The 16,225-nt window shown below is 56.5% G+C and overlaps 7 protein-coding genes across 7 annotated transcripts in view; 5 read left to right on the forward strand and 2 right to left on the reverse strand.

Annotated features, from left to right (window-relative positions):
- The first annotated feature begins 682 nt into the window (after positions 1 to 682).
- Positions 683 to 1,111, forward strand: BDZ99DRAFT_463715 (uncharacterized protein). Its single transcript, XM_033720131.1, has one exon. The coding sequence runs from the start codon at positions 908 to 910 to the stop codon at positions 1,085 to 1,087; it is 180 nt and encodes a 59-aa protein (XP_033575813.1). The 5' UTR covers positions 683 to 907; the 3' UTR covers positions 1,088 to 1,111.
- A 1,005-nt stretch (positions 1,112 to 2,116) lies between these two features.
- On the forward strand, positions 2,117 to 3,139 carry BDZ99DRAFT_40815 (uncharacterized protein). Its single transcript, XM_033716501.1, has one exon. It carries the CDS (start codon positions 2,267 to 2,269, stop codon positions 3,044 to 3,046), a length of 780 nt encoding a protein of 259 aa, XP_033575814.1. The 5' UTR covers positions 2,117 to 2,266; the 3' UTR covers positions 3,047 to 3,139.
- A 1-nt stretch (position 3,140) lies between these two features.
- BDZ99DRAFT_40835 (uncharacterized protein) lies at positions 3,141 to 3,543 on the forward strand. Its single transcript, XM_033716507.1, has one exon. The coding sequence runs from the start codon at positions 3,234 to 3,236 to the stop codon at positions 3,489 to 3,491; it is 258 nt and encodes an 85-aa protein (XP_033575815.1). The 5' UTR covers positions 3,141 to 3,233; the 3' UTR covers positions 3,492 to 3,543.
- A 298-nt stretch (positions 3,544 to 3,841) lies between these two features.
- On the forward strand, positions 3,842 to 5,920 carry BDZ99DRAFT_532977 (uncharacterized protein). Its single transcript, XM_033726498.1, has 2 exons — positions 3,842 to 4,546; positions 4,654 to 5,920. Exons 1-2 carry the CDS (start codon positions 4,141 to 4,143, stop codon positions 5,424 to 5,426), a joined length of 1,179 nt encoding a protein of 392 aa, XP_033575816.1. The 5' UTR covers positions 3,842 to 4,140; the 3' UTR covers positions 5,427 to 5,920.
- A 653-nt stretch (positions 5,921 to 6,573) lies between these two features.
- On the reverse strand, positions 6,574 to 7,728 carry BDZ99DRAFT_390021 (HET-domain-containing protein; the record flags this gene model as incomplete). The annotated part of the gene is made up of 2 exons (XM_033715666.1): positions 6,574 to 7,154; positions 7,218 to 7,728. Coding segments are annotated over 2 exons (1,092 nt in total), but the record flags the coding sequence as incomplete, so codon positions are not given.
- A 1,540-nt stretch (positions 7,729 to 9,268) lies between these two features.
- Positions 9,269 to 12,872, reverse strand: BDZ99DRAFT_477361 (uncharacterized protein; the record flags this gene model as incomplete). Its single annotated transcript, XM_033722113.1, has 3 exons — positions 9,269 to 9,274; positions 9,339 to 12,573; positions 12,631 to 12,872. 3 exons carry the CDS (start codon positions 12,870 to 12,872, stop codon positions 9,269 to 9,271), a joined length of 3,483 nt encoding a protein of 1,160 aa, XP_033575818.1.
- A 1,526-nt stretch (positions 12,873 to 14,398) lies between these two features.
- BDZ99DRAFT_499232 (YL1-domain-containing protein) overlaps positions 14,399 to 16,225 on the forward strand; it is a 2,732-nt gene continuing 905 nt past the window's right edge. Inside the window, exon 1 of the mRNA XM_033723643.1 lies at positions 14,399 to 16,082. Coding sequence (XP_033575819.1) covers positions 14,671 to 16,082 — 1,412 coding nt within the window. The 5' untranslated portion in view covers positions 14,399 to 14,670. The remainder of the gene's footprint in view (positions 16,083 to 16,225) is intronic.

Here is a 16,225-nt window from a genome sequence, read left to right on the forward strand (position 1 = left end):
CAAATATAGCCGTACCATTGCCTTTTTTCCCTCAGGACCCCCCCCAAATACGCATCATGCAATTGAATCCATGCCAATGCCCCCTTCTTGATAAGCCCGCCTTGTCCGACTCCACTGCCAACAGACCTGGCGTGCCCTGAATGGCCTTCGCCCGCGTGGGCCCATGTCGCCGCCGATGCTGCAGGTCGCACGATGCGGCCGCCAACGTGGGAAAGGGGAAGTTGGAAAACCCGCCCATTCTGTGGATCCAAGTTGCTGTCCCGAGCGCTCGGACAAGGGGCGCTTCTACAAGGCTTTCCGATGGGTAACTAAAAAGAAAAAGAAAAAGAAAAAGAAAAAAAAGAAAGTGAAATGCAGGAAGCAGGAAGCCAGCAGATCAGGCCCGCCGCCCAGCCAGGGGCGGTTCCGACGTGCTACAGGACCGGCGAGTTACACATGCAATAATGCATTTTCTGGTGCTTGCTGCCAGGTCCACTCCTCCCAGCGTTTCTTGGTAGGAAGGGCGGAAATAGGGGGTCCCATCTATGTACTAGACTATTATTGCAATATCAACCACTCTACACTCGCCTAATCCTAGGCGGGGCATACTTTCCCACCCAACACCGCCAATCCGCTGGATAGGTAGTTAAGAGAAAGGCTCAGCACGCATGGCCAGCGCATCTCAGCCCTAGCGCGCCGGCCCGCCTCCAGCGGCTATCGCAGAGATGCGCTGACGCGCTGTGGGAGCCAGTAGAAGGGCACAGCGGCTTCGGCGTGGTGTGGTTCCAGCTGGCAGAGGAAACGCGGCGGACCGCCCCCCTTGCTGCGGCTGCAGAACATTCCGCGCCTCTGGCTCTCGTCTCATGCGACAGGCGAAAAGCCGCAAAAACAGCTGGCCGATTCGGGTGCACTGCACGACATTTTGGCGATGGGCGGCCGCGCTGGCAGCTGCAGCTGGCTGGAAAGTTGGATGGGCAGGGCGGCAGGGCTGATGGCGGGCGCCGTTGCGGGCTGCCACGTAGCGGGCGCGCGGGCTGATTTGCAGGCGCGAGATGGGGGTTTTGAGGTGGATGTGGATGCAGTTGTGAGGGCATGGTGGGTATGGTGAGGGAGGCCGTATTTCGGATGGGGTTGTTTTATTCCAAATGTGCTTGCGGTGGGACGGTTTAGGGGGCTTGGAGGGAGACTGAGTAATGATTAGGACAATTCGAGCGAGATGACTTTCGAGATGTCCTAGATCAAGTCAGCTGGGAGGCCGGCATAGTTATTCGTAGGTGTGTAAGTGGTATGTGTGTGCCTTTGTAAGAGGAGTGTAGTCGAAGGATGATTCTGGCTCTCCTGCCAGCATGTTACCCCTTTTCCACCTCCCTCCACGCCACGACATGCAGCATCCCAATTGTTCCCATTCATGGATGCGCCCAGCCCCGCGTATACTGCATGCCGCTAGCCCACTCACATGCCGGCGCTCTGCATGCCCAGTGCGGGCCCCTTTACCAGGCCCCCAGCTGCTTCGACGACGACACCACCCTGGGGACGCTCTCTGCCATCGCACGCAAGACCCATGATGCCCGCCCGCCGCGACAGACACGCCCCCGACAACCAACACTCGAAAACGCACCATGGCAGCCAGCGCGCCGCCTTGCTCCGGGCAGGTGGCGGCATCGACTCAGCTCGCAAGGAGCCGTGGCCGTCGCACTAGCCAAGTATCGGGAGAAGCCCAATATTTATATCCACGCCTCCGGACGACGCTGCGTTGCCACCGCTGCGTAACAAGACGACGACGACAAACCAACCCGCCTGAACCTCGTTTAGAGTCAGCATCTGCTGCCAATTGACGCCGCAAGCCCCATTGCCAGCCGGAGCGCCTCCGTCACGTCCCAGCCAGCCACCACTCCGACGCGACTGCTGACCCTCCTCGACATCGCCGCAATCCACGAGGCGATCACGGCGCTTGTGCCGCTCACCAGATCGCGGGGCCGATCGGGCATTTGGACGTTGCAATTTCTCAACCCTCCTGCCGCCGTCAGCTTACATCTGGCCCCCGGCTCCAGCGCATCGAGGAAGCGAATGACCTGCTACTGCCCGTCGCACACGCCCGAGTAGACGCCCACACGCAGGACCAAGGGACCAGCAAGGGCGGGGTATACATACGCTGAACGGCACACTCCCCCAAGCAGTGCCAGACGACGACGACGCGGCCAGACGAGCGCCCTCCCCCAGATCGCCCGAGCCGCGACGATCCTCCCGGACCCTCCCCTCCCTCTCGCGGACCGCATCGAGAGGCACCATGCCGCCCGACAGCTCCTCCTTCACGGCCCTCAATGTCCCCGCCCACCAGGTGCCCGAGTGGATGGGCTCCTTCACCCTCGCCGCGCCGCCGAACACTGATCTCTGGCGCAAGCCCCCCAGCCGCGACACGTCAACCGCCCCGATCCTCTACACCGCATTACGCAGTCCCTTCATCGCCGCCGAAGTCACCGTGAACGCTGACTGGGAGCTGGAGTGGGACCAGGGCGGGCTGGTGATATTCGCGGGGATGCCACCAGGCCGAATCCAGACAGCAGCAGCAGCAATAGCAGCAGCGAATGCAGCATCAACGACGCCCGCTGCACCAGCACCTCCAGCCACGGCCCCTCCCGCCGTACGACACGACGACCCGCCGCCGGCGTACGTCACCCCCGCGCCGGCATCGAAATGGGTCAAGGTTGGGCTCGAGTTCTGCAACAACGCGTGCCATGCTACGTCGGTGTGCGCGACCTCGGACGGCGCGGATTGGGCCCTCACCTCGCTGCCGCCGCACCATGCGCGCCGGCTCGACCTGCGCGTCAAGATCGAGCGCATTGGCTACGCGCTGTGGGTCTGGTACGAGGACGAGGTGTCGGGCTGGAAGAAACTACGCGAGGTGACGTGGTTCTTCTGGGGCGTCGAGGACAAGGCGGTGCGCGTGGGCGTGTATGCCAGCCGGCCCGCGAATTTTGGCGCCACGCATTATGAGCGCAGGCACGGGGGGCCGAGTGTCACGCAGAGGAACTTGTGTGTTGATTTTGAGGGACTGGAGATATTTTGAGAAAGAAAGATGGAAAAAAAGGAGAGTTTGGATACGTGAGAGAAATGTTTTGGTGCCGAGCATTGCGTTTACGACTGTTTGTTAGCATGTCTTTTCTGTCTTCTTATGATGTGATACCATCAGCGAATCATCTTTTTCTTTCTCTGCTTCAATTTAGACTGTTTCTATTACTGTTGTCTTTTTCATAATGCATCTTTGCGTTCTAGGTATGTTCATCATTTGGCTTCACCCAAAATATTTCATGAGCTCTCGGATCACGTGTTTAAGGCCATTGTATGTCACTTCTGTGGTTGGATACTGTATTTTCGGCGAAAGTCGGATGCTATGTAGATTCCCCAGGCCGGTTATAGGACTGCCTGATCATATTACTATTCTTTGGATTATATACACTCTTATATATCTATTTTGTCTGTGGGTCAAAATCTTCATTTGCTTGGGTTCGTGACGCGAAGGGATGCGGACAAGTGGCTGGACATGTTCGTCCTGTGGAGTAAAGCTTTGTGACACAGGTCTGTGTATTATTTTACAATGTCTCCCCCAGCTTCTCATCACATGCGAATGTACCCCAGACGACGGCAAGATAAATCCATCCAAAGGGGTTTATCTCCGCTTCCATTTGCGCTGCCCAGGACTGCAAATCTTCTTAGAAGTACATCAGACAGTGGCAAGCAAGAATGCAGACTTTTGTCTAGGTACTATAGCATCGCGTACTTGGAAAGGAGTGATCTTCATACAATGTTCCTAATTATGTCCCTTTGTCAGTTGGTCTTCACTTATGATCTATGCGAGACAATACGGTCTTCTCTCTTTCCTTCACTATCTATCTACATATCTACAGCAGTAAGCCACGTGGGCTCGAAGACCTCCCATACACGGCGCATCATATGCCCCTGACCGCTTTGCCAACGCTTCTCGACACGCGCCCACCGCATCGATCCGTGCAACCTCAATTCGAAGCTCGTTCCTATAACCCCTCACCTCCATCTCCATCAATTCCTCTTCTACCAATTTCATCTACACTTTAAACTTATTATCATCTGCTTACTATCTATCACTACCATTTTCCATCCCAAAAATTCTTATCGGTACTCAAGATGCGCCTCAAATCCCTCATCACCCGTATCACCCTCACCAACCCCTTCCTCATCCCCCTCGCCTCCCCATCCCCCTCCCCCGCCGCGTCCTCCGCCGTCGACGGGCCTGCGCCCACGCCCACCTCCGGAAACGAGTACTGGTGCTGGCTCTCCCCCGTCTGCGTGAGCGCGTACAAGTCCATCCAGACCTGCTACAACACCATCGGCGGGCTCATCGACCCCAACGACTCCTCCCAAGCCAAAGCCGCGCAATCCTGCCTCTGCGACCCCGCCAACGCCGGGAAACTCGACCGCGAGACCGAATTCGACGCCTGCCAAGCCTGCTTCCGCGGCGCGAACCCGCGCACCGACGAGGAATCGCTCGAGGAGTGGGAGTACGACGTCGCGGGCTTCTGCGAGACTAAAGGTACTGTACCATTTGCTCCCCCTCCCCCGCGCCCGCGCCCCTTGCCCCCTAAACCCATCCTTCAATACCTGTATCGCTGGCTAACAAACCCACCCGCCAACCACCAGACCCGTCCTTCTACCTCCTCCTCGCGCAAATGCTCAAGTTCATGGCCGTCGCGCACACGCCCGGGCCGTACACCGCCGCGCTCACGGGGCCCATCACGGTGGTGACGACGCTGGCGGATAGCTTCACGCCGCGCAGCGGGCTGAACAACCAGGGGACGGCGGATACTCCGAGCCCTAGCACTTCCGCCCCGCCTGCTCCTCCTCCTCCGCCCCCTGAGCCATCAACGCCGAGTCAGGCGCCTGCGCCCGCTCAAACGCCCACGCCCACACCCACGCCTACGGGGATCAAGACGCCGAATGCCACAGGCACCGGCACGCCGAAAGCTAGCGCCACATCAGTTTCTGGAACTGCGGCTGGAAGTGGAAGTGGCACTAGCACGCCCACCGGAGCCAGCGACGGCGCAGACGCAGTGATCACCCAAACCCGCTCGCTGATCTACAACCCCTCGCTGCTGCCCTCGCTGCTGCCCTCGTTCTGGACCCACTGGCTGCGGCCCGGCCGGTGGGCGGGCCAGCACCAGGCCGCGGTCACCATCACGGCGGCGGACGGGCGGCCGATGCTGGTCGTGCAGGCGCCGGCGGGGGGCAGGTGGAGGGGGGCGATGGGGGGGGAGATGGAGAAGAGGGCGAACACCGGGATGGGGAAGCCGTCGGGGGCGGGGCGGGTGAGTGTGCGGGAGAGTGTGGTGGGGCGGGTTGCGGGTGGGGTTTTGATGGGGGTTGGGGCCGTTGGAGCTGTGGCGGTGGTGGCGGTGGGGAGGATGGTTGGGTGAGAAAAGGGGGGTTTGAGAGGTGGTGGGAAGGAAATTGTCGTGTCTAAGGTATGTCTGGGGTCTTGTTTGGAGACGAGGGGCGTGAGGTTGGTCACTGGAGAGTTCAAGATCTAGGTTTCGTGTTTCCAAGGTCTGGGCTTTTGGGGTTCTGATGGGCTGTTAGTGAGGCGTTATGGTCGAGGAGTTTTTGAGATTGGCTCACTCTTCGGATGGCTTGTCGAGAAATTGAGGCTTACTTAGGTCCGTACCAGGGTCTCCTTCTCGAGCTTTCTGAATTCTGGCAGGTACATTAGCAATGCACAGGCTGTAAAGACAATCAGTAGCATACTCGTCGGGTTGCTTGTGCAGGTGTCAAGGCTTATACAAGAAATATGTCATCTTCTTGGAACTCCCCACTCTTCAGCCTGTCCATAAGCTCGCCCTTCATTACACCGTGGATGTAACACTCGCCGACAAGTTTGTAGCAGCCAGATAATTGAGCCACGGGTCTTAGGACGAAGGGTATATTGGCGCCAGGGACTATGCAGCAGAGATCGCCGGTCTGGAACGCGTGGTGGCCAATTCCGTAGTAACCAGTCTTGGTAGAAATAAAGCGCTGGTAGTCGAACCTGAACATTTCTTGATAGTCTGAAGCATCTCTCATTTGCTCGGCAAGGGCAGCCAGGTCGCGCTCGCTCCGATTGAGTTGTTGCACGCTTTCACGATAGGCTACAAAACGCCTTCGATGGACTATAATAGAATCTTCCGTGGGCCCGTAGCTGTATCGCTCCTTGCCTGCCACTAGTACTAGGCTAAAGGCATCCTCTCTGTCCTCTTGGCTCCGATAGCGTTGACTTGAGTCCCAACTCTTGACTGATTCCCAGAGAGCGTCCACGTGCGGAGATGTACTCGGTCCATGTCGAATCGCATGTGAGGTTAGGAATGTGTAGCGGCGAAGCACATCCGAGCGACAGGTAATGCGATCAAAAATGAAACCGCGCAGTGCGAGCCAATTGTTCGATTGGACAAAGAAACTGAACTTGGTATGCTCTTCCCCCCCTGCGCGGTACCAGAAGTCCTGACTTCCTATTCTCTCCACACGCAGGCCTTCATCCCAGCGCGGTACCCATGAAGGTCTGTCACCATACAGCGATGCCGAGGACTCTGAGTGGTTCACAGTGGCAAGCACCATCCACGGATGTGGTCCGTTTTCTATCATCGCGCGCGCTGTCTCAAAGTATACATCGTCCACCGACTTTTTATAATCGACTGTCACTATCTGGCGGCCGTCCTGGAGTCTAGCAGCCGGGTGTCCGAGGAACGCGTAAACATGGTCTCTTGGATCGGTGGTTTGATACCTGCGTCCGTTCTCTAAGATGTCGATGTAGGCCACCTGATTATCGAGAAATCCTTTTGTGATGGAAGTAAGCTCCGCTCTCCAAGATGTAGGATTGCTATAAGCTTTCCACAGGGAATGATATGTCTGTGTAAATCTTTGCGAGACATCTGGATTCGTATAATGAGCGAGCTCACTGTGCAGTGAGGTTAGAAGTATGAATTTGGCGAGTTCGCACCAATCCATCCAGAAGTCCCCATATAGAAAAAGAGCGGATGCGGCAAGTCCAACTTCTTGCAGGACCCAGACACGCCCAAACCAGGCATGCTCAGTGAGGTTACGGACACTATTCCACACTCTGGTATCCTCAGGCAATCGGCCACCATTTTGAGGAACAAAAGGCATCTTCAACACTGAGCCGTATTCAGCTAGTTGAGCCTCAAAAGACCGATTGGTTTTCGCGATGTTGTCAAAACACCGTCGCGCAGCTCCGTCGTCCTTGCCGATCCAAATCAGAACTCTCGATGCGTTTTCGTATATTCGTCCCATTCTCTCCACCTGGTGGCCCTGCTCCTTCTTATCATTCTGGTTGATACAAATCGCGTCGGCCCAGAGCAGCCTTGGCTCTTGGCCACCCCGGATTCTACGGAGCACGTCGCCGAGGTTTTGGGTGATTGAAAGAAGCATTCCATCGCACGTAATGTCGATCGTGTCCGCCGCATCTCCCCAGACGTAAGAGATTGCTTCGTAGGTCCCTCTGGCATTTTCAATGCTCACTGGCAAGAGCTTGCATGATATTATCCCTCTTCCGGGTTGAAATTCCAAGAGTCTAGTGTACTCATCCCCGGGAAGCGGTTCGTACTCGTATGGCTCGCAAGCAGGCTGGCAAGCAGACGTCGCTTCTGTCAAAGCCTCATATCCAGTCTCTCGTTTGCAGCTCAACACTCTAAAGATAGAGAGGACCGAGTCAAGGCAACCTAAAGACATGGATGTGTGAGGGAGCAAATATAGTCTACAGCCCGATTTGCGTAAGAATGACAAGACGAAGAAAGGATGAAAAGAACAGCTCAGCTGGCGATCTCAGCCCCAAGATGCTGCCTAGAACCCCCGCATCACACGTGCATGCGGCACAGATAAGGCTGAGGCAAGGAGGCAAACGCTTGCTGGCTGGAAGAGAGCTTATGAAACAATCAAAGGCACGTAAGGCTGCGAGAATATCATGAACATAGCTCTGCCGCTCAAGTTAGTCGACGACTATACGGACTACCAGTTGCCATCTGGGTCAAGTGTCGCAAGTCATCGAGGCTGGTTGTCGTGTTGCTGTAAGTGGATGCGTGCATCTATCACGTCGGATGGCCGTTGCGGGCAACCTCTCACAGTAGACACGGAAAATATCTTTCGATGACCTTCTGTCTCCCCTGATTCACAGGTATTGCCTTCTCGGAAGTCCAACGTGTTCCTCGGAATATTTCACATACAGATACGTAGCACGTAGTAGATCAATTCAAATGCAACCCACACATCCATTTTCCTAACAACCCAAGCAAAGGCTTTGTATCTAAAGACCACACACTATCCTAGCCCCATCCTAGTATCCTCTGTTGCCCATGTCAATCATGTAGACCACATCCACATCCGCATCGCAAACCAGCCAGCCACCTACATTGATAACAGAATAGTTTCCCCACAGGAAACCTTTCACCGTTGCCAATAACCAGACAGCCTAGTCCGATTTTCCATCAGAAAGAGAATAAGCGGAAAAAAGCCGTTCAGATCCCACCTACACACCAGACCAAAGTAGTAAGTAAACACGGAAAACCAAACGTAGGATACAAGAAGGTTAGGCCCGAAGGCCCGAGAAGTGCAAGAAGCTCAAGGAACCAAAAAGCCGGTTGCCAATCACACTCAAGTGAGCAGACGCGAGGGCGAGGTATCGAAGCGAATGGTGGTGATTCCACAGGAAAAACAGAAAAGAGGATAGCAGGGCATACAAATCGTAATTCCGAAAGGCAAGCCCGCTTCCTTTCCTCCAATTTCTTCCGTTTGGAAATCCGGAGAAGGAGAGACAAAAGGAAAATGCAGAAGCAGTATTTTTCGCACATCAGGGACGTTTGATCCAAGCCGACAACCAGTGCCTTCGTGGAGAAAATTCGGTCCCGATGAGATGAGAGGGCGATGATGGTCTGAGAGTGGATGTGTGCTGCAGACACCTTTGCAATACGAATAAATAGGCTAAGGAGAAATAAGTCGATAGAGCCTCGGTGACATTGGCGAGCCGAAGGGAATCTAGTAGTCCGGTATTCGGGCAAAAAGTAGAAAAGGGAGAGTTCCGAGCTTGGCAATCATATACAGCATGTGAAGGTTGAGGGCTAGACGTTCCCAATCAGATGTTAACGCCGCCGCCTGCTGAACCGAGAAGATTGTGCTTAGGATGAAGCTGATTGATGTGATTTAAAGGGAACCGTAGATGCAATGGAGTATTCACAGGTATCGTGAGAGTACATCCTCGTGTTCTTCATAGAAGTAACTATCTCTGAGATTGGTGTTAGTAAATGCGTCGTTGATTGTCTTGCATAGCTGTGGGACTAGTTGCTCACTCTTCCGCGTCGGCCCTGACCTGCACCAACTTGCTGCTGTTGCTGTTGCTGCGGTTGCTGCATGTACATTCCATATGAATACATCTGGGGGTTCATGACACCTCCCATACCCTGACCAAATTGAGCTTGTTGGAGCATTGGAGAGCCAGCCATGCCCGGTGGAACCATCGGTGCCCCATTTCTATATCCTTGGACACCTAAGGATGGAGTCTGAGGACTCTGAAACCCATTCATAGGCTGGTAGAGGGCACTCGCCCTAGAAGCAGCGAGAACGGCTTGTTGATACTGGAACTGAGCCTGCTGTGGCGTCATAGCTGCGAGTGGCATATTGGCTTCCGGAGAGAACATGGGTTGGTTCATGCCGTTTAGAGGGAACTGATCGAAGCCGTTGGAGTCCATGCTGCCGGTCCTCTGCAATGCGATAGGATCAAATGCCGGAGCTGCCACGTTTGAGTAGAACTGCCTGTTCAACTGTGCGTCCATATTACCTTGCCCGAGTTGGCCGTTTGCTTGGCCTTGTTTTGATCCTGGCCGAGTCTCGCTGGGGTCCCTGTGGCCGTCACGACCACCAGATCCGCCACCCCGAGTTGACAGGCTGACTTCATCCATGAGGCGTTTGTAGCCTTGCGCAGGCTGAGCCTTGATTCGGAGCAGGACATTGCGCACGTTCTGAACAACGTCCGCCCTGATGTCTTCATCGAAGAAAGGAGTGGTCAAGACCTTAAAGATCAAGGTGGCGCCACAGCTCTGGTCGCTCAAGATGTCCTCAAGAACCTGGTCATTTGCGGAGAAGAACAGGGCTTGGAGAATTGTGTCGCGGGCCTCGGGTTCATTTCGCTGATTGATGATTTTCAGGACAGTCAAATAGGCGACCTTGTGGGTGCACAGGTGGACGAGGTGAGGAACGAGGCGAGGAGCGAGAACCGTGCGCCTACGAGGAAAGGTGCAAGTGTCGAGGAACCATGTGAGAAGAAGAGCTCCGTTGGCATTGGTTGCCAGCTGGACGCTGTGAAGGGCAATAGTAGCTGCAACCATGCGTTGCTGGTCCTTGGTCGCGTAGTGGCTTTCCAGACAAGCTCGCATGGCTCTAGCACCAAAGCGTCCTTGCGCCAGTTCCCACAGCCGGGCGAGCATGACGTCGAAGATGAAGTTGTTCAGCGGGAACGAATATCTGAGACATCCTTGCATAACGTAGTTTCCAAACTGGTCCAGGAAGAGCGGCATAGCGTACGCTCGGAGACTCTCGACGACCATCTTCATCAGCTCAGGAGTCCTGGCGACATCGATGATCTTCTGGGCCGCCCAGGTTCCGTTCTTATGAACGCCAATCTTTGCAAGATGAGGGGCGATTTCGGCCAACATAGCCTCCTTAGTTGGCTCGGAACAGTACTCGAACAGCTTTTGTACCACCGTATTTCCAAGGTAGTCTGAGGAAAGCTCGGCTATTTCTGGAAGCATGGCCATGGCAATGTCCTCGATCTCAGGCTGAGAGCAAGAGTTATTGTCGATCCTCTTCCGAATTTCACGGAGTCTGGGTGCGTCATGAACTCGGCTGTGGCTCGGCTCTTCGACGTTGGGAATCTCGTCCTCGTAGTGATTGTTCTTGATGGCCTGTTCTACATAAGCAGCAATCGTAGCTTGCTCAGCATCGCTGGCTCCGAGTTCTTTGACAATCTGGACAATGTCCTCGCGGATATCGGGCAATTCGGGTGTCGTCAGAGGCGCGACCGCAGTCTCTGGCCGGGATCCATTGGTCTGACGAGCAGTGCTGTTGCCAAGTCCTACCGGACCTCCTTCCATCTGACCCTTGGCGAGCGGGTCTGGGCTAGGTGAAGGGAAAAGCCCGTTGTTTCCAGGGGTGGCAGACGCACTTGGGACCTTGGCGTATCCTATCCGGACAGGTCCTGCACCGGGGAAGATCTCCTTGCCGTTCAGCTGCGACTTCGCTTGAACTGCGCTATCTAGATTTTCGAAATTGACAAAACCGCAGTTCTTGTGGGTCAGAACTCTAGTAGATTCGATGGGACCGTAGGCGTTGAAAATGACGTTCAGAGACGAAACGGTCGTAGACGATGGAATATTTCCGAGCCACAGAGCTCTAGTTGGGCCTTCTAGATTGTTATCATCCCCTCCCATGTTAGTGCTTGGCTTCCCATTAAGCTGCATGTTATGCACAGCTTCGGCAAGGCCAGAATATTCGGACTCCTCGCGAAGTTGCAAGTCCGATGCGGATACACTGTTGTCCAGTCTAGATGAAGTTGGAAGATAATTTCGCATCAGGCGTGAGGATGGAGAGTCGAGGACTCCAGCAGTGCGGGCTCGAGGACGGCTTGCACTAGCAAAGTTTGCAAAGGCTTGGACCTCGAGGTTGTGCTGTCGAACGGCCTCTTGGATCGTCGCATAAGCTGCAGCATCGGCGGAAGGGGTGAGTGTGCCACTATAGTTGCCAGGATATCCCATCTGGTCGAGTTCGTCGTCCTCTTCGGCGTACTTTTCCTTTGCATTAACAGAGTAGGATCGGAACCGATTGGCATTACGGTTCAGCAGATCATTCTGATTGAACGCGTTCCTCTGACCCTCCAGGAGTAATTCAATATCTGAAGGAGCAAGTGTGGCCCTAGCCGGCTGAGGGGTATCAACGAGACCAAGATAATCTAGCGTTCTAACATCAGCGTCTGCGAGCGATTCGCGTGAAAATGAAGATTGGGCAGGTGAAGTCGGACCATTGGATGACTGAATGCTGGCCAAAGTGTCGCCTCGCGGTCGGCCGGTAGACCAGTTAGACGAGAAGATAGATGAGCCAAATGGTGACGACGAAGGCAGGAAGCCAGGGCGTTGAGGCATTGAGCCAGCCCTCAGACGGGAGAGAAGGGCTGAAGTTGCAGCGGCAGAAGTGTTGGAACCAAAGCCCACGGTCTCGGTGGGTGTTCCTGAGCCTGGCTTGAAGGGACTAGTGGAAGGCGTTGGACGGGATGTCTTTGGAAGTAGTGAAGCTTGTGGCATCACACCGGTGGGTGTGCCAGCTGGAGAGAAGCGCGAAGGTAAGGTACCCGCACGAGCCCTTCGGCCAGCCGTCTGAGGAGTAGGAGGCTCAGGCATGGATTGATTGAAGTCAGGGAAGCTGTCAGCATTTGGCGACTCGGGGATGGTTTCGCGCAGAGGGGTCGAGTTGCCGCTGGTGGGCGGTCCCCACAACTGTGGACCAAGTCCCTCCTGGGCCTGGATCTCGCGGGCACTAAAGTCGGAGGTTAGCTAGGCCCCAGCGAGCTGTTCGTTTCAACAGGCGACGTACCGTTTCGAGAAGACTCTGTACTCATGCGAAGGTGAACCGGCGCCTAGGCGCACGCCCGCAGTAGCATTGCCAACTCCACTCGCAGTGTTGCCATTGCCTAGAGGGTATCGGGCTGACGAGCTAGTTGGCGGCTCGATTGGAGAGGTAGCGGTGGTGGAGGAGCCGGACCTCGGAGGCTGAGAGGTCATCTGGGGGAGGTAGTTGAGGTTGATGTGGTGGTCAGGCCGCGTCGGGGGAGCCATTATGAATTATAGACCCTGTCTGTTTATCGTGTAGGCGTTTAAAGGCGAGGGGTGCAGTGCTGCCCCGATTACCAAACCAGGGTAAATGTTGAAGAAGAATTGGGCCGGCCGAAGGAATGTAATGGCAGTCGAGTATTGCCAGCAAGACCGGATTCAGCGCGAGCGACGACGGCGAAGGCTCTGCGCGGGTTGTGCGTGAAATGTACAAGGGAAGGCCCCTATCCACCCAGACCTGCTGACGAAAGGCGTCCGATCGGGGCAGCCAGCGAGAGCGCGGATGAGCGACGGATAGAGATGTCGAGCAAGTCGAGTGCAGCCAGCTTCAGTGAAGGAGGGCCGTCGGGGCGAGCTGGATGCAGTGCCGTCCAATGCTGCTGGCCGGTACGATTGGGCTGGCAGCGGACGAGGCTCGAGTGGCGGCAGGCCGGCGGAGGGAGTGGTATGGGCAAGGAGCGTGATATCCAGGAAGCCGGGCTCGTCGGGGGCTCGATTATGGTACAGACGGCGGTGGTTGCAATAGACAAGCCTTGAGGGCGGCCTGGAGAAGGAAACGAAACAAGATTACGACAATGCCGATTAGGAGGTTAGGGCGCGCAGAGGGCGAGACGGCTGCGGTGAAGGAGAGGGAGGAGGGTGAGGGAGGAGGGAGAGTGTGGAGAGGGTGAGGTTCTCGGGGTGGAGGTCGGTGGAGCTGTGGCCGCAGGCGAAACGGGAGCGACAAGGGCAGGGCAGGGAGCAAAGGCATCAAATTCAACGCGGCCGCTTGTCGCTTTGCCCTCAAACGGCACCGCTCGCAGCAAATGGGCGCCCTGATCACACGGCGACGGCTTTGGCGGTGCTGCAGCGGGCTGCTCTCCTGTCACAGACGCTGGCTTGGCTGGGGACTGCGCTGAGTGGCCGATTCAGCTTACCACTGCACCACGATGAAACAAACGGGGCGCTTCACCTCCGCAGACGTGCAGGCCCGACGCTCCACGCCGGGAGCAGCCCGGGAGCGCCTCGAGTGCTGTTACGTGGCTCCCAGGCACGCCGTCTATACTTGGGTGCAACGCGCATCCTCGCCGTGCCTGGGCATTTATATATGGCGACGCGGCTTCGGCAGCGCTCAGTCATGCTTCGTGGCCGCCGTGCTCCAGACGCTCCCTTTGTCTATCAGACACCCGCGAGGTTTGAGACACGACCGAGTGCAGCCGGAGTGAGGGAATCGAGGGCATTCAGGGGCGCCAGGCACGGCGCTGAAGCATTACGATATGCCACCTCGATGCGCTGCGTGTTGCGGCTCGAGTGACTCGCGGTGAGCCCGTCTCCACTGGTCTGTCGCGAGGAGTCGTCTGCGATGGAGCGGTCCGAGAGCCTGAGGCAGGAAGGATGAGGCGACTCGTCTGTCGCGTGCGCTAACCAAGTTTCACGTGCGCCACCCCTGCACACACCCACGTGACACCACTTCCAAGCCGGCCCGCAACCTCTCTCTCCACCAGCGCGTCTCCATCAGATATTCATCCTCCACAGCACGCCCGCCGAGACATCCAGCCTGAAATACCCCCCTTTGGCCACGCCATCAGCATTAACACCGCACGCTGTCCGCCTCCCATCTCCGCCGCCCGCACGGCATGAACGCCGCCTGCGCGCATTGACAGTCTCCGTGGATCTCTTCTGGAAACCCCAACAGCCCCGGACGCTGTCCTCAGGCCTGCGAAACCCAATCTGCCTTGCCTCGTATCTGTCCCTACCGCCTCGTCCTGCCCTCCTCCACTGATCGCTCTCTTCCACCTGCCACGCCCGCGTCCACACACCCGCCATGGCCCCAGATCCACACACCCCAGCAGATCTGCCTGTCGACATGGAGGTCTTGGCGTCTGAGGATGAGGACGAGTCCTCTGGAGCCGAGCAGGAAGACACAGCCGAGCTGATGGTCGTGACGCGGACACGTCGAGCAAACGCTGGCAACCGCATGAAGGCCCTGCTTGACCAGGAAACCGTCGACGAAGAGCGACAACAATGGGGCGAGGACTGGGACGAAGCTTCTGACGAGGAGGAGTTTGTGGGTAATGAAGGGGATGACCAGGGCGACTTCAACATGGAGTCGTCATCCAGCGAGGATGAGGACGGCGGCGACGACGACGATGCCGGCGAGAAAGAGCTGCGGAGGGCGGAGAGACAGGAGCGGAACAAGAAGCGCAAGAACGGCGCCAATCTGTTCGCGGGCGGTGTTGCTGCTGCCGCGAAGAAGAAAGTCAAGCTCAATGTCCCCACCTCCGCATCCGCCGAGACCACTCCCGCTCCCGGGCCAAAGAAGAGAATCTATACACAAAACATTCCCGCAACTGATGATGGACCGGCTCGCCAGTCTTCCCGCCGACTCACCATGGCGAACAAGGAAGAGACGACGAAGCGGCTGAAGAGGGCCGAGGCACACCGGAAGAAGACCCTAGCTCAGATGAAGGCCGCCGAGGAGCGGAAGGAAAAAGACAAGCCAAAAGCCATGACCCAGGAAGAGAGGCTGGCCGATGCCGCCCGGGTCGAGAAACAGAACAGCAAGAGTCTACACAGATGGGAGGAGGCCGAGGAGAGGAGGGCTGCCGACCGTCAGGCCAAGCTAGAGGCGCTGAAGAGCAGGGAGCTGGAGGGACCATTCATCCGGCATTACAGCGGCCCTGCTATATGGATCGACAACAGACTCAAATATTCCGGCAAAGACGCACCCAAGGTCGAGGAGCTGGAGGAGAAGCTGAATAGTCTCGCTGCCAGGACCAAAGAAGCCAAGAGAATCCAAGACGCTGCCGCTGCCAAAGCACAGGAGGCAGCGAGGGCACAGGAAACAGCAAGGCAACAGGAGTTAGAAAGGGTACAGGAAGAAGAAAAGGCACGAGAAGCAGAAAAGGCACGAGAAGCAGAGAAGGCACGGGAAGCAGAAAAGGCACAGGAAGTAGAAACAGCACAGAAAGCTGCGAGACCACACGACGATTCCAATGCCCAAGAGACTACGGACGATCAAGCCTCCAGTGCTCAAGCCGCCGCAGTTACGACAAACGGAGAATCGAGCGCGAAGGCCGAACCCATAACAGAATCTTCATCTCAGCAGCCTCAACCGTCGCTGGATACGAAACCTGAACCTCAGCAGTCTGAGCAGGCTCCGATCACTCCTACCCAACAGCCTCAACCACCTGCGACGACAGCTGCTCCTCAGCCACTCGAATACCCCAACTCCATGTTCGCTCCACCCCAAAACCAAAACAGCTTCCTCTTCGGCATCGAGCATTGGGCCTCTCTCTCCGACCCAGCCAACCTCCCCTTCGGCTCCGCAAGCCTCCCTCCCCACCCCCAACCCCCAGCACCCCTGGCCACCCTCCCTC

The sequence above is a fragment of the Mytilinidion resinicola genome (genome assembly GCF_010093595.1).
Source record: "Mytilinidion resinicola strain CBS 304.34 unplaced genomic scaffold BDZ99scaffold_11, whole genome shotgun sequence".
In the NCBI taxonomy this organism is placed as follows: Eukaryota; Fungi; Ascomycota; class Dothideomycetes; order Mytilinidiales; family Mytilinidiaceae; genus Mytilinidion; species Mytilinidion resinicola.